General features: G+C 47.2%; 1 protein-coding gene across 1 annotated transcript in view; it reads right to left on the bottom strand.

Annotated features, from left to right (window-relative positions):
• The window catches only part of C9H10orf90 (chromosome 9 C10orf90 homolog), a 78,554-nt gene that overhangs the window by 13,075 nt on the left and 38,523 nt on the right, over positions 1 to 26,956 (bottom strand). Inside the window, exons 2-5 of the mRNA XM_071563616.1 lie at positions 22,075 to 23,158; positions 3,661 to 3,903; positions 1,601 to 1,782; positions 377 to 575 (exon numbers count right to left, since the gene is read on the bottom strand). Coding sequence (XP_071419717.1) covers positions 377 to 575; positions 1,601 to 1,782; positions 3,661 to 3,903; positions 22,075 to 23,104 — 1,654 coding nt within the window. The 5' untranslated portion in view covers positions 23,105 to 23,158. The remainder of the gene's footprint in view (positions 1 to 376; positions 576 to 1,600; positions 1,783 to 3,660; positions 3,904 to 22,074; positions 23,159 to 26,956) is intronic.

The raw sequence follows: 26,956 nt of genomic DNA, 5'->3' as shown, positions 1-26,956 counted from the left end.
AAGTGGCAAGTCCACACCTGAAGCTGCTGAGATCAGCCTGGGGCTCCTACTCCCAAATCCCACCTCTCTCCCCAGAGTGGTCACCCTGTGAGCTGGGAGAGGGATGGAATGCCATTTATTGGGGAACACAACTTGTGACAACAGCAAAAGGTCCCCAAGGAGGTGTCCTCCTGCTGCCCCAGACCATGGAAACTCCTCATTCCCCCTACCCTACCCTGATCCTTCCCGCTGGGAGCAGCTGGACAGCGCTGGAGCAGCGATGGGTGGAACAGGATGGCAGGTCTCCTCTTTGTTCCTCAGGCTCACATGGAAACACCACACATGGTGACATTTCAAAGGCTGCTACAGACCCACTGCTGGACCCAACCCAACTCACCACTGAGAGGGTCAGGGATGGTGTAGTGCCTCTTCCTGCTGGAGGTGGATGTGGAGGAGAGTTTGCGGACGAGCCCTCCTGGGTGGCCTGGAGGAGCTTCACCCTGCTGGGCTTTCCTCAGCTGGACCATCTGCTGCAGCCTCTTCAGCCTTGCCTGGGAGCGAGAGATGAACTGAGGGTTGTGGATTTCTAGGGCTTCCTAAAGGAGACAGAGAAAACACTTGATCTGAATGTAATTCAAAGGAAGAAAAAAGTGAGATAGGCATCAAAATGGGTTCAGTAGATGATTAAAATGATGAAAATGATTCACAGACTGGTTTGGGTTGGAAGGGATCTTAAAGACCACCCAGTGCCACCCCTGCCATGGGCAGGGACACCTCCCACCAGCCCAGGGTGCTCCAAGCCCTGTCCAACCTGGCCTGGGACACTCCCAGGGCTGGGGCAGCCACAGCTTCTCTGGGCACCTGTGCCAGGGCCTGCCCACCCTCCCAGCCAGGAATTCCTTCCCAATATCCCACCTATCCCTGCCCTCTGGCAGTGGGAAGCCATTCCACTTTGCCCTATCAAGTTGATACATTTCTATGTTTTGAATTACATATTTTTAGAAGTTACCCAAACTCCAGTTCTGGATATTTTGCCCATTTCCTTGTCTCACCCCATCACCAAAGCAGCTCGTCACTGACAGTTCACAAACTTCCCTGTTTATTTAGACTGTCATGCAGAGCCACTTAGGGCTGACCCAGAAAGGAAACACTTTCCAGTCAAAGGCTGCTTCAACATCTAGGAATGTCTTAGGACAGAAGACAGGGCACAGACTGGTCTGCAGCATGTGCTGGAGGTAAAGGCAGGAAAGACCTTGTGCTGCTGGTGGAGGGTACCATGTCCACACCCACAGCTCATGCTCATGGTGCTGGACATTTAGGAAAGTAGAAATCTGTAAAATCCCCAGATTTTAAGATGTTCTTCCACAGGAATGGCAGCTGGGACTCAAATCGAGGAGCTTGGACAACCAGCCAGCCAAGCAAGTCTTGGCAGCAGATACAAAGTGCCCAAACTTCACTGGAAAGGAGAGACATCCAGGGAATGAAGGGAATGTGAACTTCCCACCAACTTCTCAGGAAGCAAAAACCATCCATGGGGAGAAAAAAAAAGGGGGGGGAGGAGAGATAAAAAGGAAAAATAAGTGAGAAAGGGGGAAGGAAAGGAACCAAAGTGCTGCCTTACCCTCAGTGTCCGTGGGAATGCTGGAGCCTTCCCTGGCTGGGAGCTGATTCCTGGCCAGGGGAACTCCTGGTGTTCCTCCCAAGGCACCCCTGTGGGCAGTGCCACCCTCCTGGCTTGTGCCCACTCATCCTCTGCCTGCAGCTCCTTCCTTTTGTCACTTGAACCCCAGAATTCATAATCACCTTGGAGAGATTGAAAAGTTCATTAAGAGGGCATGGCTAATTTCTTATTGGGTTCTCCACCTCACTGGACACAGAGGGCAGTTTCTGAGACAAGAATGCCAAGGGGGTATTAATAGGTCTCAATTAGCAGAATAGACCAGATCTAATCCAAGGTGCTGCTCCCTGCCCTGGGACACCCAGAGGATCTTCCACATTCAGCCAGAGCTCACACTGAACTATAACTGCAATTAAACCCTTTGGACACTCAGATCTGTTTGCTGGACTTCCCTTCCCAAAAGCAAGACCCAGTTGCACCATGGAAAGCAAAGGATATTTATAAATCCAACCTGCAGTTTGAGTTCACTCCTTTTTATTGCACAAAATAACAGATTCAAATGGACCTTAATCACATTTATTTCCCTTTGACCACACTGAGGCTTTCAGAAACAAGACTGTGGGTTTTTTTCTTTGCTGATAACACACTTTGCTTTCTGTCATTTCTACACATTCCCAAGCCCATGGACAGACTCCAGGAAAAAAATAATCAACAAAAGGTTAATATGCCTTATGGTGCATTATTATGAAAGCTGTCAAGGAGATCATTTGCCACACTTAGAATTAAATTTTAATGCCCACTGAGTGATACTCCCTGCACAAATTGGGACCAAAAGAGGCTTTGTGCTCCAAACTCAGGGTTGACAAGATGCTCTTTCAGAGGACAGAGTGAATCCAGAGTAACAAAGGAACCTCAGAAAAGCTCCATCTGAACTATGTTGAAGCAGTTCCTCCTTGCCAAACAAATTGATTTCTAGAACTAAATATCTGGGAATAAAGCCCGTTACTGTTTTATTTCAATTCTGGGTTACAATAAACTTCAAATATTTTCCTCTTTATGACATATTGTACATATTATATTGTACTTAAAAAAACATATTAAAATGATCTGTGTTGGGTACATTTGCCTTATAAAACCCTGGGCTCTTCTTAGTAACATTTTGGAATAAAACTTGAAACCTGTGAACATGAAATGAAACTCCTTGATAAGCCACATTTACAGAGGGTTGGATTAACTTGGTCTTTGACAGATCTCAGTGGATCCTTCACTTTTGTGAAACCAAAGTCACTTCCAGTTAGGAAAATTTCCCTTCAGGCTCTGAAAGCAGAATTTGGGCTCCCCTGAGCTAAATGGGTGTTCCATTCAGCAGCTTTAGAGTCAATAATGAAAAGGTTTTGCCCACCTGCCTGCAAACAAATTGTGTTAAGACAAAACACTAAGGAAAAAAAAAACAAAAATAAAGCTGTATGGCCACTGCAGCATTTTAAGGAATAAATTCCTCCCAAACATATAGATATTAAAGCCAAGTTAATCTCAGTTGTCTCCTGCAAAAATACCTTCTGCATGAACACAGCTGGTTGTGTCATCTCCAGTTCAGCTGGGAGAGAAAATGTTGGAAGTGAGACATCCCAGCCACTGCTGAACTGGAGGAAATTCTGTTTGACATGCTGAAACCTCCTTGATAATCACAGTTCAGGCTGTTGTGTCAAAAAAAAAAAAAAAAAACCAAAAAAAGGGAAAGAGAAGTTACAGAGTAAGGCTGTAAAAATAACCTCACTCCTGGTGCTTCTCAACTCTGCAATTTTAATGCTTTTTCAAGATTCTCCTGAAGCTTCCCCACAAAGCAAGACTATCTTGCTCATTTTAATCTTGTTTGCTATTACCCATAGCAATGTATACAGTCAGATGAGCTGATTGATCTCTCCCCAGATGACTCATACTCAGCACTTAAAGCTGGACAAAAATGGCCTGACTTTCCATTATTTCACATTTTTCTTTGAGACTGATCTCATCTCGTTATTGAAACCATATTCCTCCCAACCACAGCAGGATTTGTACCTTACTTTTTAGGAGCTGGTGAAGGTTTTCTTTTGAGAGGCTCCTTGCTGATGCTTTTATATTGCACACACAGTTGGGGACAGGCACTTTTGGTTTCAGCACTCCCTGTGCTTGGATCTCTTTGGGTTTGGAGGTGTCTTTGGAGGGCTCTCTCCTTTTTGGTGAACCAGCAGCAGTGACTCCCTCTCTGGATGCTCCATCTGGAAGGAGGCAGCTCCTCTTTTTGCTTCCCAACAGCTTTTGTGTTCCTGTGAAAACAGAAAAAAACCACCCCAAATTCTCTAACATGGGAATATATTTTTTTTCCACAGCCCTCTGACCCACATGATTTTTATTTCCTGCACAACTGCTTTCAGGTGTGAAGTTTAGAAGTTGTAACTGATTGAGGTTTTATCAGGATTGCTGTGCAGCTGCTCTGCAACAAAGGGTTGTCTACAGAAATAACCACAGAGGGTGTAAATAATCACAGAGGGTGTAAATAATCACAGAGGGTGTAAATAATCACAGAGGACTTAAAAAAATCCCCTGCCCTTCTCAAAAATATATATACACAATCTGATGGGCAGAGGGGAAGAGTCAACACATCTCTGACAAAAAGGTGTGTTGTGTGTCTTTGCTTTGTTTCTTATTCGTTTCGGAGGAGGGACATGGAGCTGTTGGAGAGTCCAGAGGGGGCACCAGGATGGGCAGAGGATGGAGCAGCTCTGCTGGGAGGAAAGGCTGGGAGAGCTGGGATTGTCCATCCTGGAGAGGAGAAGCTTTGGGGGGACCTCAGTGTGACTTTCCAGTGCCTGAAGGGGCTCCAGGAGAGCTGGGATTGTCCAGCCTGGAGAGGAGAACCTTTGGGGGGACCTCAGTGTGACTTTCCAGTGCCTGAAGGGGCTCCAGGAGAGCTGGGATTGTCCAGTCTGGAGAGGAGAAGCTTTGGGGGGACCTCATTGTGACTTTCCAGTGCCTGAAGGGGCTCCAGGAGAGCTGGGATTGTCCAGACTGGAGAGGAGAAGCTTTGGGGGGACCTCAGTGTGACTTTCCAGTGCCTGAAGGGGCTCCAGGAGAGCTGGGATTGTCCAGCCTGGAGAGGAGAACCTTTGGGGGGACCTCAGTGTGACTTTCCAGTGCCTGAAGGAGCTCCAGGAGAGCTGGGATTGTCCAGCCTGGAGAGGAGAAGCTTTGGAGGGACCTCAGTGTGACTTTCCAGTGCCTGAAGGAGCTCCAGGAGAGCTGGGATTGTCCAGCCTGGAGAGGAGAAGCTTTGGGGGGACCTCAGTGTGACTTTCCAGTGCCTGAAGGGGCTCCAGGAGAGCTGGGATTGTCCAGCCTGGAGAGGAGAAGCTTTGGGGGGACCTCAGTGTGGCATCTTCCAGTTTGTGAAGGGAGTCAACCAAAAAGATGGAGAAGGAATCTTTCCAAAAGTCTGGAGGGACAGGACAAGGGGATTGGCTTCAAACTGAGTAGGTTGAGATGGGATATTGGGTAGAAATTCTTCCCTGTGAAAGTGGGCAGGCCCTGGCACAGGTGCCCAGAGAAGCTGCAGCTGCCCCATCCCTGGGAGTGTCCCAGGCCAGGTTGGACAGGGCTTGGAGCACCCTGGGCTGGTGGGAGGTGTCCCTGCCCATGGCAGGGGTGGGATGAGTTGGGCTTTAAGGTCCCTTCCAACTCAACCCATTCCATGATTCCAAATTGGTTAAACCAAGTGTCAGTTTTCCAAGGTGCATTTTAGGCAGAGTTTGGAAAGGAGAAGAGGTAGAGTAGCAAAATAAAAATAAAAATCAGGAAATCATATCCAGTTAATTAGGAACAGCATGGAAAGGGCATCAGGATCAGCAAGGGGGGAAAGGAGGAGCAGGTGGGAACTGCTCAGTGTCCCTGTAAACCCCTGCTGGCAGCAGCCCATGGCCATGCCCACACTGCTCTGCCCCTGCTTTGGGATCCTGGGCAAGAACTGCCCCTTGGCACTTCCACTCACAGCCTGACCTGAGACTTAGAAATTTATGTAAGTGGAAATGATCAACAGCTACTTAAAATCTCTGAAAAAACCCAACTGAGAGACTTGGGATGTACAAGGGGAAAAAAAAAAAAGAAATGGTTTCAGCACTAACCACAAACCCAAACAAAGCAGGCAGGGATTGTCCTGCTCCTGGACATGAGACATTGAATAAATGACTGGTGGGTTATGGCAAACACTTTTTTTAAAACAGAGTTAACATAATTCCTTTCTCTGCTGACTCACTCTCAGCAGCTGCCCCTCTCTAAACACTTCTTTGCCACATCTTGGTTGAGGACAGAGTATAGATTACAAATGTTTTTCTCCTCTGAGCCAATCCATGGAAAAGGGGAAAATGGCACTGGAGGTATCTGAAAAACCTGTAGATGTGGCACTTGGGGAGATGGGTGAGTGGTGGGCTTGGCAGTGCTGGGGGAACAGGTGCACTCCATGATTTCAGGGTCTTGTCCAACCTAAGTGATCCTGTGTTTCTACAAGTCTATGTTAGACACTTCTTTATCTCACAGTCATTCACTAAAATCAGATCTTGCAGTGTGGGAAGTTTTCAGTTCACTCTCCCAATCATCAATCCCCTCACAACAGGTGACAACTATTCCTTGCCACAAACTGATGGTCTCCTGTGCCTTTGAGTGCTCTGAGTGGCTCATGGCTCTTTTTGCCCACCCTGTATTTCTGAGGAAATCAGAGGCATTAAGATGCAGCATTTACTGTTTTTCCCTTACCCTGCAGATCAGAAAGTTTTGGGCAGGGAATCACAGAATTGTTTAGGTTGGCAAAGACCTCTGAGATCATCCACTCCAACCATAACATCTTAAGTTCCTTTCTGCAGCTGCTCATATAGGGAGGAGGAGTCAAGTTCTCAGGGGATCCTCTAGTGAGGGATCCCTCAAGATCAGCAAAGACAGGAAAAAATCCAGCCCTTTTTTCATTGCTGGGAGATGAATCCCATCCCAAACAACTCCACAGCCTTACAGGAAATCTGGGCAAGGCAAGGAGGTGCACACAGAGCTCCCAAATTCAGGGGTAGCACCCAAGCTCTCCCTCTCCTCTCTGATAGAACTTATTTTTCCCCTTGCTTTTCATACATTGCAAATATTTGCCTTATCTTCTGTCAAACCCAAGCTCTCTTCTCTGATGGAAATGGTTTTGCTGCAAATGCTCTCAGCAAACTGGACTCAATTCTGCACAGACATTCAGAGCTCTTGCACATACAGAGACCTGGTCCTTATTCCCAGACCAACCCCACACCTGCAGACACACACTGGGTTTCCACAAATGTCTGATGGCATATGGAGGGGAAAATACACTGGGACAGATTTATGGGGTCCTGGACATCAGAGTGTTTGTGGGAGGAGGTAGGAACAGGCAGAGGAGATGGAGAAAGCAGCAGGTGGCAGCAACTGCAGAGGAGGAAGTCCCTTCACTAAGGCAGCCAAGATGTAGGATGGATAGAGGGAAAAAAAGAGGAGAGCTGAGCCACAGGAAGAACTTGAATGGAAAACAGATAATCTCATTAAATCACCTTTTCATTTAAAAGAGTTTACTGGCCAGCAGGAAACAGAGAAGGAAGAAAGTGGAAAGGAGAAAGGAGTTTCTGCTCATCCACAGCAGCACCACAGCAGGAGGGAATTTGCCTTCATACCAAGAAACTGTGTGTGCAACACGTGTGTGTGTGTTGTGAAGCCAAACAGCCTCTTCACTGGCACTGCCAGACAGCTCAGAGCATGTTGTGTGCCCAGCAGGGGCTGCTTGCTGGGCTTTGGGACCCAAAACTCCAGCAGGAATCCTCAGGGTGGGGGTGTTCAGCCTGGAGAAGAGGAGGCTCAGAGGTGACCTCTGCACTGTCTGGAACTGCCTGAAGGGAAGTTCTGGCCAGGTGGGGGTTGGTCTCTTCTCCCAGGCACTCAGCAATAGGACAAGGGGGCACGATGGGCTCAAGCTCTGCCAGGGGAAATTGAAGTTGGAGAGCAGAAAAAACTTCTTTGCAGAGAGAGTGCTCAGGCATTGGAATGGGCTGTCCAGAGAGGGGGTGGATTCCCCATCCCTGGAGGTTTTTCAGCTGAGCTTGGCCGTGGCACTGAGTGCCATGATCTGGTAAAGGGACTGGAGTTGGACCAAGGGTTGGACTTGATGATCTCGGAGGTCTTTTCCAACCCAATCCATTCAGTGATTCTATGAAAAGGGGCTTTAAGGGAGAAGGATGAAACACTGGAGAGCAAAGGGAGCAAAGCAAAAGGCTCCAGGTCACATCTCTCTTAACTTCTTAGAATATTGATCTGAACAAAAGAAAGAGTATTCACACCCCATTTATTCCTACCTGCCAGCCCAGCTATTTATGGATATTGGCTCCCAAGTGTAAGCACAGGAACCTTCAAGAACCGGAGGAAGCTCCAGGAAAGGTTTTCCATGGAGTGCAAAAGGAGACAACCTTCCTCCTCCCTGCATCCCTGCCCTGCTAAAGAAATGCCACCAGTGGTGTTCCCACACAAGGTCTGGGCCACCCCTTCAAAAACAGGAATTAGAAGAAAAAGAAGAGAAATGCACCAACAAAACCAGGAATGGGGTCTCAAATTAGAAAAGTTGATGGATGCTTCTTAGCACTCTGTGCCAACAAAAGGATGCCTAAGAAAGAATTAAAAAGAGCACAATTCCTCATCAAATTCAGGTATAAAACCACCACAACCCTCCTGCATGAAAAGTGTCTTCCTTAGATCTTGTTCTAATACCACAACTAAATCTTAATCCTTATTACATTCACAGCATGGTGGGAATTTTTTTTTTGGTAATTGTTGTTTTAGTTAATTAAGGTGACAAAAAAGGTGCATCTCATTCTTGTTGAACACTGAAGGCAACCAGAATAATAACAGAGTGGATTTGCTCAATTCCTTCCTCCCAACTCCCTCCTGAATGAACCTTTGCATTCCAAAGGCACAGGCAGGTGCAGTGAACCCCCAGAAAACACAGCAGAGCAAACCAGGCGCCCCAAAGCAACTCCCTCATCCCCAGGGCAGCCCTTAATTATCTTCACTAATGAACACAGATGCAAATGATATTCAGGAAAGAAAAGGAACAAGGCAAAGGTAGTTAAAGGGAAGATCACAGTGTTTCCCTCTGCACATCCTGGACCTGTTTTTAATGGACTGTGGGGGGGATTAGGACTGTTACTCTCATTAAGACTATCTGGAATTGTATATCTAAATCCCAACTTGAAATATATAGGCCCCTCTGAGAATAGCTGGAATTGCAACTGGATGACTAGAAATAAGTGTTTTTTCTATTATCCCAGCTGAAGAAAGACTTGGAAACTAATGAACAAAGACATGCAAGTGTAATGCTCTGGGAGATACAGGAGAGGAAAACTCAAAGAAACAGAAAGCAGAATGACTCCATTAATAAAATTCAGTGAGTGTAGGTCCTGGTTACAATCACAGAATGGATTGGGTTGGAAAAGACCTCCAAGATCATCGAGTCCAACCCTTGGTCCAACTCCAGTCCCTTTACCAGATCATGGCACTCAGTGCCACGGCCAAGCTCAGCTGAAAAACCTCCAGGGATGGGGAATCCACCCCCTCTCTGGGCAGCCCATTCCAATGCCTGAGCACTCTCTCTGCAAAGAATTTCTTTCTGCTCTCCAACTTCAATTTCCCCTGGCAGAGCTTGAGCCCATCGTGCCCCCTTGTCCTATTGCTGAGTGCCTGGGAGAAGAGACCAACCCCCACCTGGCCACAACTTCCCTTCAGGCACTTCCAGACAGTGCTGAGGTCACCTCTGAGCCTCCTCTTCTCCAGGCTGAACACCCCCAGCTCCCTCAGCCTCTCCCCACAGCACTTGTGCTCCAGTCCCTTCTCCAGCCTCGTTGCTCTTCTCAGTTGGGTTGGAAAAGACCTCTGAGATCATCAAGTCCAACCCTTGGGCCAACTCCAGTCCCTTTACCAGATCATGGCACTCAGTGCCACGGCCAAGCTCAGCTGAAAAACCTCCAGGGATGGGGAATCCACCCCTTCTCTGGGCAGCCCATTCCAATGCCTGAGCTCTCTCTCTGCAAATAATTTCTTCCTGATTTCCACCTTAAACCTTCCCTGGCAGAGTTCAAGCCATGCCCTCTTGTCCTACTGCCTGGGAGAAGAGACCAACCCCCACCTGGCCAGAACTTCCCTTCAGGCAGTTCCAGACAGTGCTGAGGTCACCTCTGAGCCTCCTCTTCTCCAGGATAACCACCCCCAGCTCCCTCAGCCTCTCCCCACAGGGCTTGTGCTCCAGGGCTTGTGTAAAGGTTCAGCTGCTCATGGGAGAAAATTTAAGGAACAAAGTCATAATTACATTTGGAGGAAAGTCATTTTTGCCCCGTGCAAGAAGGAAGATGACAACAGCTCCATTTTTAAATAATGACTTAGTGAAAACCACACGATATTGGAGGAGTTAAAAATACCCTGTGAAACCAAGGGTAGGTTTTCAAAAGCTCCCTTAAAAAAAAAAAATCCTTGATCTCTGAATAAAATAAGTATATTGTCTTACTGTAAAGTATCTTTTTACATCCCCCTCCTCTGCCTTCGGGGGGTTTTGCTAACGGGAAGTGACCCTGCATTGCAGCAGGTTGAACTCGCCCTCCCTCCAGACACTCACGGGCCAGGCAAACATCCCCTTTGCCATTGTTTGTTCCTGGCTTTTTTTCTTTGCCCTTTTCACTTTCCACCGGGGATAATGCAGCTTTTCATCCTTGCATATAATGCTTTTCCTGGTGTTTGAGTGGGGATCTGGGACAAAGTGCTGCTTTGGAAGGGGACAGAGTTCGTTTTAGCTGAGGCAGCGCTGCCAATCCTGTGTGGCCACCGAGGATGGGTGGGAAGGAGACACACAGAGTTGGTCCTGCTGTGTCCTGGGTGATATCAGACATCCCCATGTAGGGATGGCCTTCCAGTCCAGACCACCTGCTGAGTTTTTAAATTTTAATTTAATAAAAACCCCATGGTCTGAGCTGCTGAGCGATGCTGGACCTCCGGGATGGGGCTGATGCTGCCAATACCCCAAGCAGAGAGGAGCAGAAAAACACTCCTCAAAGGTAAGAAACTTCCCCTTTCCTCCAGATTTGGACCCAGGAGTGGGATGTGCAGAGCCCACCCGTGCCTGGAGCGATGAGCCCTGATCCAAATCAAGGCTCCAGCCCCCTGATGACAAAGACTGATGACTCAATTCTTATCATGAATCAAGGATTGCCACAGGTAAGCCACAGGATCTCAGCCATGAGTAAACAGCCCCATCATCTCAGCAGCCCAGAAACACAGAGGGATGGAAACACTGGGAGCAATGACAGCATTATTAGTTATTTCAGAGTTTGTCAAGGGATGTGAGGTAGGACGGGTAATTTATTTTTCACTTCGCTGCCGAGGAAAAAGCATCACTTTTAATCAGTCAACAAGCTGCAGTTGGTGAGGAGTGCTGCAAAATTCACATGTTTTCACTCAAATTTCTGCTGACCAGCAACGAGCCCCATGTCCCAAAGTGCCTCCTGATGTTTGTCAAATGAGTCATTGACAGGAGGCAGCGTCAGCTGCTGCTCAGCATTAGCATCCATGGAAACTACCTGGATGCTGGGAATGTGGCTCTGCCCACGCTCCCTGTTCCACACGGGATGCCAAAGCAGGGCTGGATTTACCTTCCCACAAAAACCTGGGGCTGGATGCTGAGGAACAGGGCCATGTCCTCAGCTCCATCCCCAGAGCTGTCACGCTCCAAAGTCAAGGTAACTTTGTGGGTTTGAAGTGAGAAACTCAGACAGCCCATTAGTCCCAGTGAAGGTGCCACTGCACCTGCACTAATTCTTTTGCAAACAGCCCTGCCTGGTGGGGATAAAGCTTCCTTATCTCAGCTGTATCAGTAACACCTCAAGCTGAGAGTCCAGATTAAAAAATTATCTCTAACAAAAAAGGGATGTCTTTTTCCTACCTCTCTCTTTTGGGGTTTGCTTTAAACCATGTTGACAGCTGGGGACACATTTCTCTGAAGGGAAAGGTTTTCTTTTGGCAAAACTTAATATTTAACTGGAGAAAGTTGTAATCATTTAAAGAGAAAGCTTATCAAGTGTACCTGAGAGCTGTGAGGCTTCAAACCTCTAATCAGTCCAAAGCAGGAAGAGCATCTTGATGTCAAGAAACAGCTTGTTTACAGAAGGCTTTTGGCAAGATTAGTGTAGTCCCACACTTGGCTTCAGAGCAAACAATCCCACAACCAGCTCATCAACAGCCCCTCACAATAAGCCTCTCGGTGGTGATGCCCAATTTATTTTCTCTGAACACTTTGCAAATGATTAATTGATCTTCTCTCCTGGTGAATGCCATTTATTTCAGGGGACAAATGTGCTGTCAGGGGGAGGTTTGGTGGGAAGGGTTTGCAGTGGCTGCACCAGCACAGTGGGGCAGTTTAGTGGCCTCAAGTGGCACCAAGGCAGGGGCAGGTTGGACATCAGGGGATGTTTCTTCCCTGATGTCCATTGGTGGTTCAGTGGTAGAATTCTCACCTGCCAATGCACCATTTATCTGTCCTGGGTTGAGCTGGCAAAACACCAACTGTCCAAGACAGAGTGAAAAGGGTTCCTCCTCCCCCCAACCAGCCAAGGGGAAAAGAAGAGGGAGAGGAAAGAAAAACCCTCAAAACCAGGTCTATGCTGGAACTAACTACAAGGAGAAGATTAAGAGGAAACTACAATATAACACACACTTACACAAGTTATGTATAACAAGAAATAATTTCCCACTTCCCAGTAAACACAAATTCTACCATTTTAACTACAAATCATTCTAGAGAAGTCAATTCTTCAGAGACAGACTTAAGCAGAGAGAAAAGCTAAGAACAAACATTTTGCTTCCCTCAGATAACATGATGGTGAGCTGGTGCTCTGGGCTTGGGCCTCCCCATCCCTCCTGGGACAGCAGAGTGTCTTGCTGGGACCACAGCTGTGAAGCAACTGCCCAAGCCAAACCCACACACCAGCTCTTACCCCTTTTGAGATGATGCAAAATGGTATGGAGTACAATATTATTGGCCAGAAGAAGTCAGCTGTTACCTAGTTCAGTCCAGCTCAAGTCAGCTGACAATTCCCAGGCCTGGCTGAACTTTTAAAACCTAAATTTAGGCCCATCTGGCCAAACCCATAACAACTGAAAGACTGGCTGATTAGCAGGCATGGTGGTGTTGGGCCAAAGGTTGGACTTGATGATCTTGGAGGTCATTTCCAACCTTAATGATTCTGTGATCCTCTGAATGGCACCTGCAGGAGTTCATCTCTGACTCTGACAGTGTATTATTGCTGCAGAATATTGTAGTGGTCATCTAATAACCCACCTACACTGTTTGATTTGACTGCTTGCACCAGGGAGCTCCCAACATCCAGCTGGTTCACTACAGTGTCCGTATATTCTGCTCACATTTTCCCCCTTTGCTTCCCATGAGCTGGGACAGAATAAAGGAAAGAGTATTTCCTTTCCATTAAACCTTTCATAATTTGGAGGTTGGTCAAGCAGCTGGTAATTATTTTCTCATTTAGGATAATCAGTTTTAGGTTTTAGATTCGTGCCTTGAATCCTCCCAGTTTTTCTTGTCTCGCTTTTTTGGCCTTGCTGTGCCAGAGTCGTGTCTTTAACAAACTCCCAGGCAACTGGTCCTTCGAGTGAGAGGATGTCTGTTCATACTGTTAAGAACCATGGAAACAGTTATTGAAAAATACTTTGAAATTTGCTGCTGCACTTGTGAGACATTCCCTGTACCAGCCACAAACCGAAAATCCCGGAGTTAGAAATCCACGTTTCCAGGATGTCATGCTAGAAGCTCTCAGGCACTATTGTAGTGACTCAAGGAGTAACCTGATGCAGTGTGACTTTCAAAAAAAAAAAAAAAAGCTGCTCAGGATGATTCAGAACATTTAACTGGTGATTTGCAGGGTAAGAAATGTGTGGAGCACTTGGTATTCTCATCATGTCCAAGGCACCTGGTTGAGCTCTCTGATAATTTCCCTCAGCCAGGCTGAGCCAAGTATTCATTTCACAGACTGCAGAGAGTCCTTCCTGGTTTAAACCAAGTATGAACCAGGGCAAAATGAGGCCCTTTACTCCAGCCATGATGCAGGCTCTGAATCCACACAGCCCAGCTCTTTTAATCATTATTTTAATGATTCCAGTGCTCCATCTGCTGCTGCTTGCCCCGGGTGCTAACGAGGGACTTGCACCCTCCAGAGTCTTTCACTTCAAATTGTCTCACATTTTTACCAACTCTGACAGGTCACGACAGAAATGGCACAAAATCAGAGAATGGTGTAGGGTGGGAAAGATCTTCAGCATCATCAAATCCCAGACTATTCTGAGTTGGAAGGACCCACAAGGATCATTCAGTCCAACTCTTCAGTCAAGGGCTCACACAGGGGATTGAACCCATGACCTTGGTGTCACTACAGCCAAGTTTTAACCAACTGAGCTGATCCTGATGAATTCCCTGACCAAGAATCAAAAAAAAAAAAAAACCAGAAAAATCAAACAGAAGAATCAAACCCTTGCCTTTCACATGAGGAAACATGGAGAGCTGAACATCAACTTGGATCTTCAGATAATATGAAGATCTCTGAGAAAACAGCTCTAATTTATGTGTTTCACTCAGAGAAATGTGTTCCATAACATAATTATCAGGGCAGACATCCCTCTGTCTTCCAGGGAACAATGGCTTTTCTATCAATTTATCTATTTATCTATTTCATTGCTATGTCCCACAACGTAAAACTAAGCTTTTAGTCCCCAAAAGGCACCTCAAGGTGAGAAGATCCTTCAACTCCAGACAAAATATTTTATGATCCCGCCCTTAAACACACAAAGAAATAATAACATCCACAAAAAAAAAATCCCAAACAAAAGAAAACCCAAGAAAACCCAACCACCCCTGGCTGCTCATTGCCTTAAACCACAGAGGAATTGCTGAAGAACAATCAGCTCCATAGGAAAATAATCTCAGCCAGGGTCACTGTCACATCACAGTGACATCACTGAAAAGCAGCTGAAGGGCTCACACCACCTTGAGCATCATCCATCCCATCTGTTGCCTCTTATCCATGAGCCATGGCTCTTATCCAGAGCCATTTATCCATAGGAAATGCAGAAGGCCACACAGTTCTCCTGAGTCCTGTAGTTTAAATAAGTGGAATAATAAATACCCCTCCACACTGATCCCTTACTTTTCTTATACCCAAAGACATCATCACCCCTTCCTTGGTCACACCAGGTGATGGGGAAACTGGTAACTGAAACAAAGAGCAAAGCTCAAGAGCTTGGTACTCCATAAATGTCAAAAGGTGTTCCATAGAAGAAAAGGCATCCTCTTCATTCTAAAAATGAATAAATAACTCCAGAATAAAGAGAGGCAACTGCTGGTGCCCATCACACAGCTTGGGGCCTGTCTCAAAGGCTGGCAGCATCTCCCAGAGTCACAGAATCATAGAATGGATTGGGTTGGAAAAGACCTCCAAGATCATCAAGTCCAACCCTTGATCCAACCCCACTGTGATCACCAGCCCAGGGCACGGAGTGCCCTGGGCTGGTGATCACAGTGGGGTTGGATCAAGATGTGGTGGATTCTCACTCAGTGCCAAATCCATAGAATCACAGAATGGATTGGGTTGGAAAAGCCCTCCCAGATCATCGAGTCCAACCCTTGGGCCAACTCCAGTCCCTTTACCAGATCATGGCACTCAGTGCCACAGCCAAGCTCAGTTGAAAAACCTCCAGGGATGGGGAATCCACCCCCTCTCTGGGCAGCCCATTCCAATGCCTGAGCACTCTCTCTGCAAAGAATCACCCCCAACAGGGCTGCCAATTCCCCACTGCATTTTCGACACCTGGAAGGACCAAATCCTCCATTCCTGAGCAGGGGATGCACTGCAGGAAGGTCCTACTGCAGGAAGGTCCCACTGCAGGAAGGTCCCACTGCAGGAAGGTCCTACTGCAGGAAGGTCCCACTGCAGGAAGGTCACTCTGTGGGAAGGTCCCACTGCAGGAAGGACACTCTGTGGGAAGGTCACTCTGCAGGAAAGTCACTCTGCAGAAGGTCCCACTGCAGGAAGGTCCCTCTGCAGGAAGGTCACTCTGCAGAAGGTCCCACTGCAGGAAGGTCCCACTGCAGAAGGTCCCACTGCAGGAAAGTCACTCTGCAGAAGGTCCCACTGCAGGAAGGTCACTCTGCACTGTGACACAGCCCCAACGACACACAATGTCTAGACTAAGGCAAACTGACAGCCTCCTCCATTTTAAATTTATACCAGATGAAGGGAAACATCAAAGGAGCTCCTTTTAATGGGCTTTTTGGCTTGTGGTCCTTTGTTCTTAACAAGTCAGCACCAGCTGCTGTGTCTGTAGTGCCAAGGCAGTGAGGTCCCTGCCCAGACTCTTGGCTGATGTAAATCAGTGTCACCCCTCTGAAGGCAGAGGGTTGACATCAGCTGAAGGTTTGGCTCCTGGTGCTCAGCAGGTGCAAGCTCCAGTAAAATGTGCTGTGCCATATTTCATATTCCTGCTGTCCTCACCATCCCTGCTGCTGTGCACATTCACAGGCTGCAGAGCTAATTGGCATCAGCTGGAGCTACTCAAGTTTCTATACAATAAATTCCATATTGCAAGGAACAGCTTTCCTCTAATTGTATCTTGTTCATGTACATATATATATATATTTATACACACACACAGATCTTGTGCTCTGGCTTATTGCACTGTGACTTTCCCATCAACAGAAGATGAGGTGAGAACACCAGATAGGCCACATTCTTTCACCATAACACTCCAAATACTATTTAATAATTGAAAGAAAATACTGTTTATGGTCTTCAGATTTCCTAGTTAGCCCATCCTGATTACCAAGAGTATATATTAGTTTAAAGGTGACCTACAATATTTTCATCTCAAGTACCAGGGGCTCTTCAATGTGCACTTAAAGCAGAAATATATTTTTATTTTGCAGGTAACAGCATCTCAAAGTCCCACAGAACCAGCTGTTCTGATTTAACTCCAGTAGAAGTATTTATATACATACCTGAGCATTGCATAAAACAAATTAAATTAGCTCTTGAAACAAATTAAAGGCTAGTTATTTATCCCTTAGAAAACATGCTGCTGAATTCAGCACTTGTTCATAAAACCCTTGGTTGGGAAGGAAACAGAAGCCTGTAATCATCTGGGGCCATTCAACACCCCAAAAGCCCAGATCCCATCTCAGTTTTCCCCACTCACTGACTTGGGTTGTTTTAATTAAGTAAATTATGCTTTCAAGTCACCTGCCATTCTCTTTGGGAAAAGGTTGGAGCAACTACATTACTCTGATCTGTCTTGTTCACTGCTGTAAATGTTTTCTGCCCCCCCTGAGCAGTTCATTCCTGGGCTCTGCAGAAGGAAGAGCCAGTGCAGCTCCCCTGGCCACCCCTGAGCTGGGATGTCTCTCTGTGCCTGCAGCTGCTGCTGCCCAGTGAGCACAACCATCCCCATGTGTGGCACAACCACCCCCATGTCCAGCACATCCACCCCCATGTCCAGCACAACCACCCCCATGTCCAGCACAATTACCCCCATGTCCAGCACAACCACCCCCATGTCCAGCACATCCACCCTCATGTCCAGCACAACCATCTCCATCCAACACATCCATCCCATGTCCAGCACATCCACCCCCATGTCCAGCACATCCACCCCCGTGTCCAGCACATCCATCTCTATGTCCAACACATCCATCTCTATGTCCAGCACATCCAGCACAATCACCCCCATGTCCAGCACATCCACCCCATGTCCATCACCACTCCCATGTCCAGCACATCCACCCCATGTCCAGCACATCCACCCCCATGTCCAGCACATCCATCCCCATGTCCAGCACATCCACTCCCATGTGTGGCACATCCACCCCCATGTCCAGCACAACCATCCCCACAGGATGTCACTCACCTCCCACCCCTGACTCGCTCATGGAATCACAGAATCCTCAATGTTGGAAAAGACCTTTCAGGTCATTGAGTTCAACCATCACCCAGCACAGCCAAGGCCACCACTGACCATGTCCCCAAGTGCCACATCCACAGGGCTTTGAAAGCCCTCCAGGATGGAGGGATGCTCTGGATAGCTGTGCCAGGCCTGGACAATCTTTTTGGTGAAGAAATGTTTCCTAATATCCAACCTAAACCTGCCCCAGCTATTCCCTCTCCTCCTGTCCGAGGAGCAGAGCCCGACCCACCCCAGCTCCCCCCTCCTGGCAGGGATTGCAGAGCCAGAAGGCTCCCCCTGAGCCTCCTTTTCTCCAGGTGAGAGTCCCAGAACTGCCCCCAGGTTCTGAGGTGGGACCTCACCAGTGTCCAGCTCAGCGGGTTGGTCACTGCCCTGGTCCTGCCCCCACAGCAGTGCTGATACACACCTCAGAATCCTGATGTCCCTGCTTTGGGGTGGTTTGCATAGCAGAGCAATTCATGAGATGCCCTTTTGTCATCTCCTCCACCCTCCTTGACCATCTTTTTGCATCTCAGTGCAGAGCTGAGGGAGCCAGCACAGCACCCACCACCCAACCTGGGTTCACTCTGCACCTCGGTGGTTCTTGCTCACGAACTCTGAGCAGCAGTTTTGGGTATGACAACGAAAGAAGAACAGAAGTGTAGCTGTTAGCAGAAAGTATTTTGGTTTAGAAAAGAGCTGAGGTTTGGGAAGGTGCTCAGGCATCAAGATGTTTACACTTATCTAAGCTTAAACAGATAAATTTAGATGTTGGCATTTATAGTCTTCCATAGAAAAGTGATGATACTGTTTAATCAACAGGTCAAAAAGAATTTAAAATTTTCCCATTTCTGTCTCTTTGGCTCTTTTTAATAATTCAGCATAGAGCCCAGTAGGTAATAGATTGTAAAAGATGGATGGAAAACCAGATATTCGTGTGGAATATTATACTGCATGAAATGTAAGTGAGAAATTAGGCTTAAAAATGTTCCTGTCTTCAGCAGAAACAAGACTGATCCTTTCCTTTTTAACTTCCCTCGTATTTATGAGCCATCAGCTGCAGACAGAAAAGGAAATTGCAGCACTCCCTGAAAAGCAGCGTTAGCAGCTTCTGACAGCTCGTTAAAAGCCCTGACCCAAGGCAGGGTGGTGCCCATCCATCACCCCTGACAAGTGACAAGGACCCCGTGGAGCCCGGCAGGGACTCCCCTTGGCCATGGGCTGAGGTGGCTCCTGTGCCCTCCATGGGCCACTTCACACGCCCCTTCAGCCACCCAAGGGGTCCAAATTCTGGTCACTCACTGCAAATAAACACAGCTCTGTGTCCTCCCACAGCTCAGGTCTGACTTCACGTGGATTTTCCTGCCAGATAAAGGAGGTAGAGACCCAAAGCAACGGAGCCAGAAGAAGATAAAGTCCATAGTAGTGACATCATGAGATCATATTCCATCCTTGGGATGCTCTAGCACGAAACATGGCTTTGAACATTAACTGAGTCTGAGAGATTTGGATTTCTAAGTGTAATTATCATCCAGGAGCACAGCCCAAGATGGACATTTCATTAATAATCCCTAAATATCCTTTTCATATGTGGCACATGGTGGAAATACCTAACTCTGGAGATTACCTGGACCAGCCTCCTGCTGAAAGCAGAGCCTTAGATCAGGTTATCCAGGTCCATGCAAAGCCAAGTCCTGAATACTTGGGTTTGAACATGAAACAGTATGAGTAATCCTGTAAGTAGAGTTATCATTGCTTTAGTGAAGTCACACCAAAAATTAGGAAAAAGACACTCCAAAGAGGCCGTGACTCAACTGGCCCTTTAGGAAGAGCAAACCTGGCCCCAGTACCTGCAGAGCAGAGAAGGGTTTGGATGCTCATTCCAATTCTGATCCTAATAAAGCAGCCCATACAACCTGGGAACTACATTTACAGCTTTCATACAGAGAAGTGTAGCCTTGAAAGTAATTTTTCTTCCCTTTTTTTTTTTTTTTAACCATGGTGATGTTATTACCACTTGTATTTCTGCTGGCAGGAAGGGATTGCCTCCAGCTGCAAACCAATATAAACTCCAACTTTCTGGGTCATCAGAAATGTGATGGACAAAGTGCTCTCTGCAGTTCCCTCAGCCAATAAGATAACGGTGTTAAAGCACTAACACGGTGCCAAAAGTTGTTTGCTGCCCCTTCTTTGCCAGGTCTTCTTTCTTTGTAAACATTTCATTTCACAAACATTTCATTTCACAAACATTTCATTGCATAAACACACGGCAGATTAAAGATTAACGTGGATGGATTTGAGTTAGTCAACTCCAGAGGGAAAAGAAGGCTAAGATAATTTGGAATATGCAGTGGTATGAAATTTCTTCCCCAAAAGGGCAGTGGTGGAGTCCCCAATCCCTGGAGAAGGTTAAAAGCCGTGTGGCACTTGGGGACAGGGCTCAGTGGTGGGACTGGCAGTGCTGGGGAACAGCTGGACTTGAAGGCCTTTCCCAACCTTAATGATTCTATGATTAATCTCACAGTAATCACTTCTCTCCCTCATTTCACCCAGAACCAAAGGGGACTCACTTGTTGAAATCCCACCAACTGCCTTTCATCTTGAGCAGTGGGGACATCTCATGCTTTTAACCAGGTTTCTCCTGACTTGTCACATTAAATGGCTGTGCAAGAGCTCGTTACTCAGCGATCCTGGGGAGAAAGGCTCTGCTTGGAAACATTATTCTGGTTGTTTATACAAACTTCACACAGGAAAGTGGTAGGGAGCTGATAAACACCTTCTTATATGTTACAAAGGGTGTGAGCGAGAGAAATGTATATCTTTAAGTCCTACATTATTGCTCACACAAAAGGTGGAAGCAGTTAAAAAGGTAACACTTCCCATGTTTATTTACACCTGTATTCTTGGGTACACAAATGGTGGAAGTCCTTTTTCAGAAACGAGTATTTCGCAGCTTCTTACCTCAGTGATTTCCTCTTTTCCCTAAAACTCGGGAACCACCAGCAGTGTCCCATTTCACTTTCTGATTAGTTCTGGTGAAAGTGATTCTTCCATGGCCACCATGTCATCACCAAGCCCAGGGAAGGCTCAGTGTTATTTTACTCCTCGTTTCTGTGGTGTATCACCTTAGATGGTGCTGAACAAAGCCTTGAATACACAACACTCCCTATGGAACCTTCAGGAGGACATTGTTGACTGAAATTAGGGTGCAAACCATGAAATTTGCTGCTGCCATCCCAACCCTTTAGCATTGGCATCTTCCCTCTCCTGCTCCCTACTGTGCCATGTCCCCTCCAACACAGCCTGGGTTATGCTTAGGAACATAAAGGAGTGTTTTCTCTCAGGTGCTGCTCCTGCCCCTCTACAGGATGAGTCTCATTGGTGTCAGACACAGGAAAGGGAGAGGAGCAGCAACTTCAAGGAGTTTGTACCTCATCCAGCCCTCGAGACAAGAGGCAGCTTCTCATCTTTCTCTTTTTTTCCATCTGCACACTGGGAAGATGAAGGCACAAAGGAATCTTAGGAAGGGGCTTGTGTTCATACACTGACCCTTAGATCAAAAAGACCATGTAAGAAGAGGGTAATTGCAATTAAAGGTAGCCCAAGGTCGCAGGATAAGTTTTAATTATTGTGGGGGGTAAGTTTTAATTACTGTGCTTTTGCTAAAACCCAGATTTGCTCATTGACATTCTCCCCATCCACCTTCCCTTCCTGGAAAGTCAATAAACTCAGCTGTGGTTATCCAAGTGTGCTGGAAAACAGCTGCCCTGTGCAGCAGGAGCTCTGCCACTCTGGGCACCCAGCAATGCCCAGGCCACCTCTCCCTTCCCCAAGAGCAGGATTGCAAAGAAAATGTTCTGCTTGGAAAATGTTGGAGCCAAGTATGTTCATGATTTGCAAACCATTTACCTGGATCCATTAGTTATAAAACCCTGAGCTTGTTACTGTAGCCTCCTAAATAAAAGCTGAAAACAAGACCAGTTTTAATTGCAAGGAGCACAAACCCAAGCTCAGTGCAGTCATCTCCTTAATTTTACACCTTGAAATTCAGCCCCTATTCAAAGAAAGACCTGATTATTTTCAGGGGATAAGCACCTGCATGTTGCTGGGAGGAAAAAAAATAAATTACAGTAATAAATGGTTAAAACTAGAGGGAAAAAAATAAATTACAGTAATAAATGGTTAAAACTAGAGGTTCAGTGCAGCAAACACAGGCAGAGTTTTCCCTGCCAGCTGATGAGCAGCACAGCAAAGATTCATGGCAGTCCTGGAACTGCAAATGGGCTGTGCTCTGACTCACTGTGCCTTTGCAGAAACAAGGATTGCTGTTATCTGCTTCCACAAAACCACTGTGGTGGGTCTGCTCCAGCCTCAACCTCTGCTCCACCAGGCTGAGGTTTATGGGAATTACTTACCTGGAGCATCACTTGAATTAGGAAGTTGGAGGGAAAGCACAGAGTGAGAGCTGCCAGAATGCTCATCATCCTCCTTCTTTGTTGCTACTACGCGATTATGTCCTCTGGGTGTCTCCACAAACGCTGGAAGTTCTGAGATAAGGACACTTTGCAAAGGGTATTTGCTGCCCAAACAGTCTTCCTTTGTTTTGACTCCGTTAATTACCTTGTTTTCTGTGAAGTCTGCGCTCAAGTCTGACCTGAGTGGAGTCTTGTTTGCTCCTCGGAGCTCTGGTGGAGCTGTCTCCTCCATGGGCTCTCCATTAGCTATGCCATCTACTCCATCTGCTGTTAATCTGGACACACTGCACTTCATGCTGAAGGACAACGTGGATCTGTAGGTTTTTTGGCATTTAATTTGGTCAATGCAGACACTGAGCGACTTGTCCACGTAATAGATGTTGTTTGGACACGGCTGAGACACCTGGAGGTGGACACATGAGAGGAATGAAGGGGGTGCTTTCTCCTTCCCACCACTGCTTGGAGGACCCACGCTGGTCTCCTTGATCCCAGGGTCCAAAAGCTGCTTTGGGGGCTCTTTGCCTGATTTTGGGTAAGACTCAGGAGTCTTCACCAGCGAGGTGTGTTGGTGTGCATGGCATGGAGGAGCCCAGCGATGATGGAGGGCAGGAGGGGCCCTGCTGGAGGTGGGGGGCACAACCCTGGGCTCCTGCCCAGCCCCAGGGCCACGGGTTGGGGGCACAGAGCCCACAGCAACCCGTCTGGCTGTCACAGTGATGGAGGCAAAGCCTTGCTGCTGCCTTGGGCGCTGGTTTTCCTCTGGGACGTCAGAGCGGGACGGTGACTTGGTGTCTCCTAAAGATGCCTGAATCTCCAACCTGCTGCTGGGAAGCACCAGAAACGCTCTGCTGACCTTGACTGAGCCATGGTTAGCCAAAGATGCCTTGGTGTGACAAGCACTGGGCTGGGGCATCAAGGACTGCATGGGCAAAGCAGGTTGATGTCCTTTGGATTGATTCCCATCAATCATCTGGGAAACGATAACGGGTGAAATCAAAGTTGTGTTTTGGGAAGACAGAGACTCCTGCAAATGGAAATATTCAAATTACCAACATGCTCCATTATACTCTGTGCAAATAACTGTGTCTCATCTACCATTTATCACAGCAGGCAGTTCTGTTCAAGATCTCTTGTTAACTTTCTATTCGTATTAACTTTTTCGTCACTTAAGAACACACGCTCTCCAAATCAGCTCTGAATTATCCTGGAGGCTTCAACAAAAACCTTATCACTGGTGGCAAAAAATATTAAAATTTGAGCTGTGTGTTCCATAGCATTATTTTCAGTATCTGAGCCACTGCTGCAGTTGGGATTTGTGGCTGTTTAAAAATGTTTGTTGAAAAACAGACGTGTCAAAGGCAGTTGCCAGTTTCAGGCTCTAAACTTCCCTCTTATGATGAGCTGCTGGAATTTAAAATATATTTCAATGTAATAAAAATGCATTTTTAAATATGTTATGGATCATTAGCCTGAAGGTCCCCATGTGACACCACATGCTGCAGAGGACACGTGGGCAACCAGGGTCATGTCAGCTCTACAACCTCACCCATCGTAAGCATGAAAAAACTCCTCCATGATCCCTCCCACAAAAGGGATATAATCACCCATATAAGGGTTCTGGGTGTTATTTTAATTAATTAGTTCCCTCTTGCTAAAGATTGCTTGGTGACACCTACCCATGATGTAAAGGGACATATGTCCAAGACTGATTGACAGTGGCCCAGAGATTGACAGTGGCCCAGATTAATTTTTCCATCCATGACAGTAAAGATCTACCTTGATAGACCATCCATGACTTCCCTCCAGGTGACAAAGGAGATGCCTTTATGTCACAGCTCTCTGACAAAGATCAAACCTGAGATGAAAAGCTCCTGCTGTTATTGTCCACACAGCTGTCACATGCAATAAAGCATCTGGTCTCACCTCAGTGCTGCTGGAAACTGGCTGATTGGATGGCTCCTGCCCTGTTCTCCCAGCCCTCTCCATCCTAGAGAAAACCCCCAAACGTGCCCTGGACTGGCATGCAGGATCTGAGGATGAGCTCCACCCTGAGAGCTCATCCCGTGTTTGGGTGGTGTTGGCTCCTGCTGGGGGTGAGCTCACCCCAGGCCCATCTGGGCACCTCTCACCTGGTAATCAATGCCAGGACCCAACAAGGGGTTCACAAAATGCAGTATTCTTCTTCCTCCAGGAAGACCATGAGGGTGACAGCACTGTGACCTCCCAGGGGCCATCCTCATCCTCCTCATGGTCTTGGTGCCAGAGGTGGGACATTTCACCCAACCCCATGGGGAGATGACCTTTGAGGACCCTTCCAACCCAAAGCATTCTGTGATTCTGAGATCCTGTGAAACCATTCCTGTCTTCCTTTTCTCTGTGCAGGGACAGACCACCAAACTCAGGCTCCTTTGGAATTCTCTGGAAGGAGCTGAGTGGGAATCCAAAAGGGAAGAGGAGGATCAAGCGTTTATTAACGAGGTGAAATGCCAAATAAATTTCATCAACTCTTTAAACCGGCTGCCTGTGGTTTTGACAATTCAATAATTTCACAGCCCCAGGAAAGGCATTTTCTTCCTCCTCTGTTTCTTTCATGGTTTGTAACAACATTTGCCTCCTATTTTCTGCACTTCATTTACTTCGACCTCCAGGTTTCAGACCTTTGCAAGCCTTCCAAAACTCTCGACTTCCCCGAGATTTCTACAGGGCACCAAAGAGGAATGTTCCTTGGGAGACTTTATTTTGGAAGCATCTCTCATGCTCCAATAGTTTATTTGACATTTATTCCTTTTGTTGAGGGCTGCACAGATGGAGACATCCTGCAAGAGTCCAAAGGCATGTCAAAAATGCTGCTGATTGCCTACAAACTCCTGCACCAATATTTTCAATAATTTACTTTTCCTTTTTCTGCTTGACCATATGTATTATTCCCTCCTCCCAATCTCTGGCAAAGAAATGGATCTCTAAGGTTTGAGCAGCTGATCCTTTGCTCCTTGGGAGCTTTCAAGCTTCGCTGCACCCTGTGAGAAAAATCTGCACTTGCACAAAGTAATTGTGGTGAGCTGAAAACCTCAGGCTTTGCCTTGACAACATCTCAGGCAGAGTGTACTGATATTTGGGATGCCACTTGATTGAGTCTCCTGGGGTGTTTTTAACAACTTCTTTCCCCCAACAAAACACGTGATTTCCCCCCATCACCCAGAGCACACAGAATCACAACACTTGGCCATCATTTTATTTGGCTTTTCTGCTGCCTAAGCTAAGCCTGGCTAAACAAAACCAAGTCCAAACACACTGCTCAGTGTTCAGGGCTTGTTTTCTGAGCCCTCATGCATTCTGCTGACTGCTCTGCACAGGGAATTTATTTGTTTTACCTCGGGAGGGCTCGGTGTTGCCCACCCAGTGCTGTCCTGCTGAAGGCCTGGGCATGTCCTGTGACCATCAGTGCCCCAACACTGCTGTGCCAGCCCTGGGGAACAACACAGGACAGGAGCATCACTGTCAGTGTTCTGGAGGAATCACAGAATGGATTGAGTTGGAAAGGACCTCTGAGATCATTGAGTCCAACCCTTGGTCCAACTCCAGTCCCTTTACCAGATCATGGCACTCAGTGCCATGTCCAGTCTCCTCTGAAACATCTCCAGGGATGGGGAATCCACCCCCTCTCTGGGCAGCCCATTCCAATCCCTGAGCACTCTCTCTGCAAAGAAGTTTTTTCTGCTCTCCAACTTCAATTTCCCCTGGCAGAGCTTGAGCCCATCGTGCCCCCTTGTCCTATTGCTGAGTGCCTGGGAGAAGAGACCAACCCCCACCTGGCTGGGGTACCCTTCAGGTAGAGAAGTAGAGAGGAGATGAATTAGAAAATATGCTTTTAAAGGGAGTGCCAGCAGGAGGGAAGGAGCTCCTGGAAAGGATCTGGTTGTCTTGGGGTCTGTTTCTGCCCTTCCCCAAAGAGGCACTGGCAACACCCCATGGATGCTGTTGCAGGGATGTGGGCAGTCTCCTGATGTGCTCAGGGCTGATCCAAAGCCCCAGCAGCTCTGCTTTTGATTTCCAGGGCTTCAGGCACGAGTGTGGAGGGATTGGGAAGGTGGGAAATGCACATTTCCACCACCAGCCCTTCTGTGCTGCCTGCAGAACCCGAGCACAGAGGAGCCCAGGACACCTTGACCTCATTTGCACCAGGTCACCTTCACCTTCAAAGAGCTGCAGGCACTTTGAGCCACAGTCACCAATTCCATCCCATCAGAACATCCCTAGTTCAGGGAACTATTGCACCAGTGCAGCAGCTTCTTTGGTTATGTTGTGTTTCTGTGCAGCTTTTCCATGGAGCTCCTTTCCCTTTCACACAAGGTTGGGCCATTGCAGTGCTGCATCACCTCTGCTGTCAGTCCCTCTGCCAGAAGCTACACTGCTTTCTATGTCATATTAAGCATCCAAAATGAATTTTCAAAAACTCTGCACTTGGACTGAAATCTCAGGATGTTACTTACAGATCTGAATTGCTTTGATTTTTCTGTACCAACAGTTACTGGCTGTTGCTTTACACCAACATGTCACACCACTGGGAAGAGCTTCTGGTTTGTTTTCCTTTCCCCCAGACAGCCTGACACAGAAGGGTTTGTAAAGCACAATTTCAGTTTACATGCAACATTATATTTACAAAGGACTATAAAGGGATCTGGATAGACTTGAGAGATGGGCTGATTGTAATGAGATGAAGTTCAACAAGGCCAAGTGCAGGTCCTGCCCTTTGGCCACCCCAAGCCCTGCAGTGCTCCAGGCTGGGCACAGAGTGGCTGGAGAGCAGCCAGGCAGAGGGACC

Source organism: Pithys albifrons, chromosome 9 (assembly GCF_047495875.1).
Source record: "Pithys albifrons albifrons isolate INPA30051 chromosome 9, PitAlb_v1, whole genome shotgun sequence".
NCBI lineage: Eukaryota > Metazoa > Chordata > Aves > Passeriformes > Thamnophilidae > Pithys > Pithys albifrons.
The sequence above is the reverse complement of the archived record's forward strand: the minus strand, read 5'-3'. Positions and strand labels throughout refer to the sequence as shown.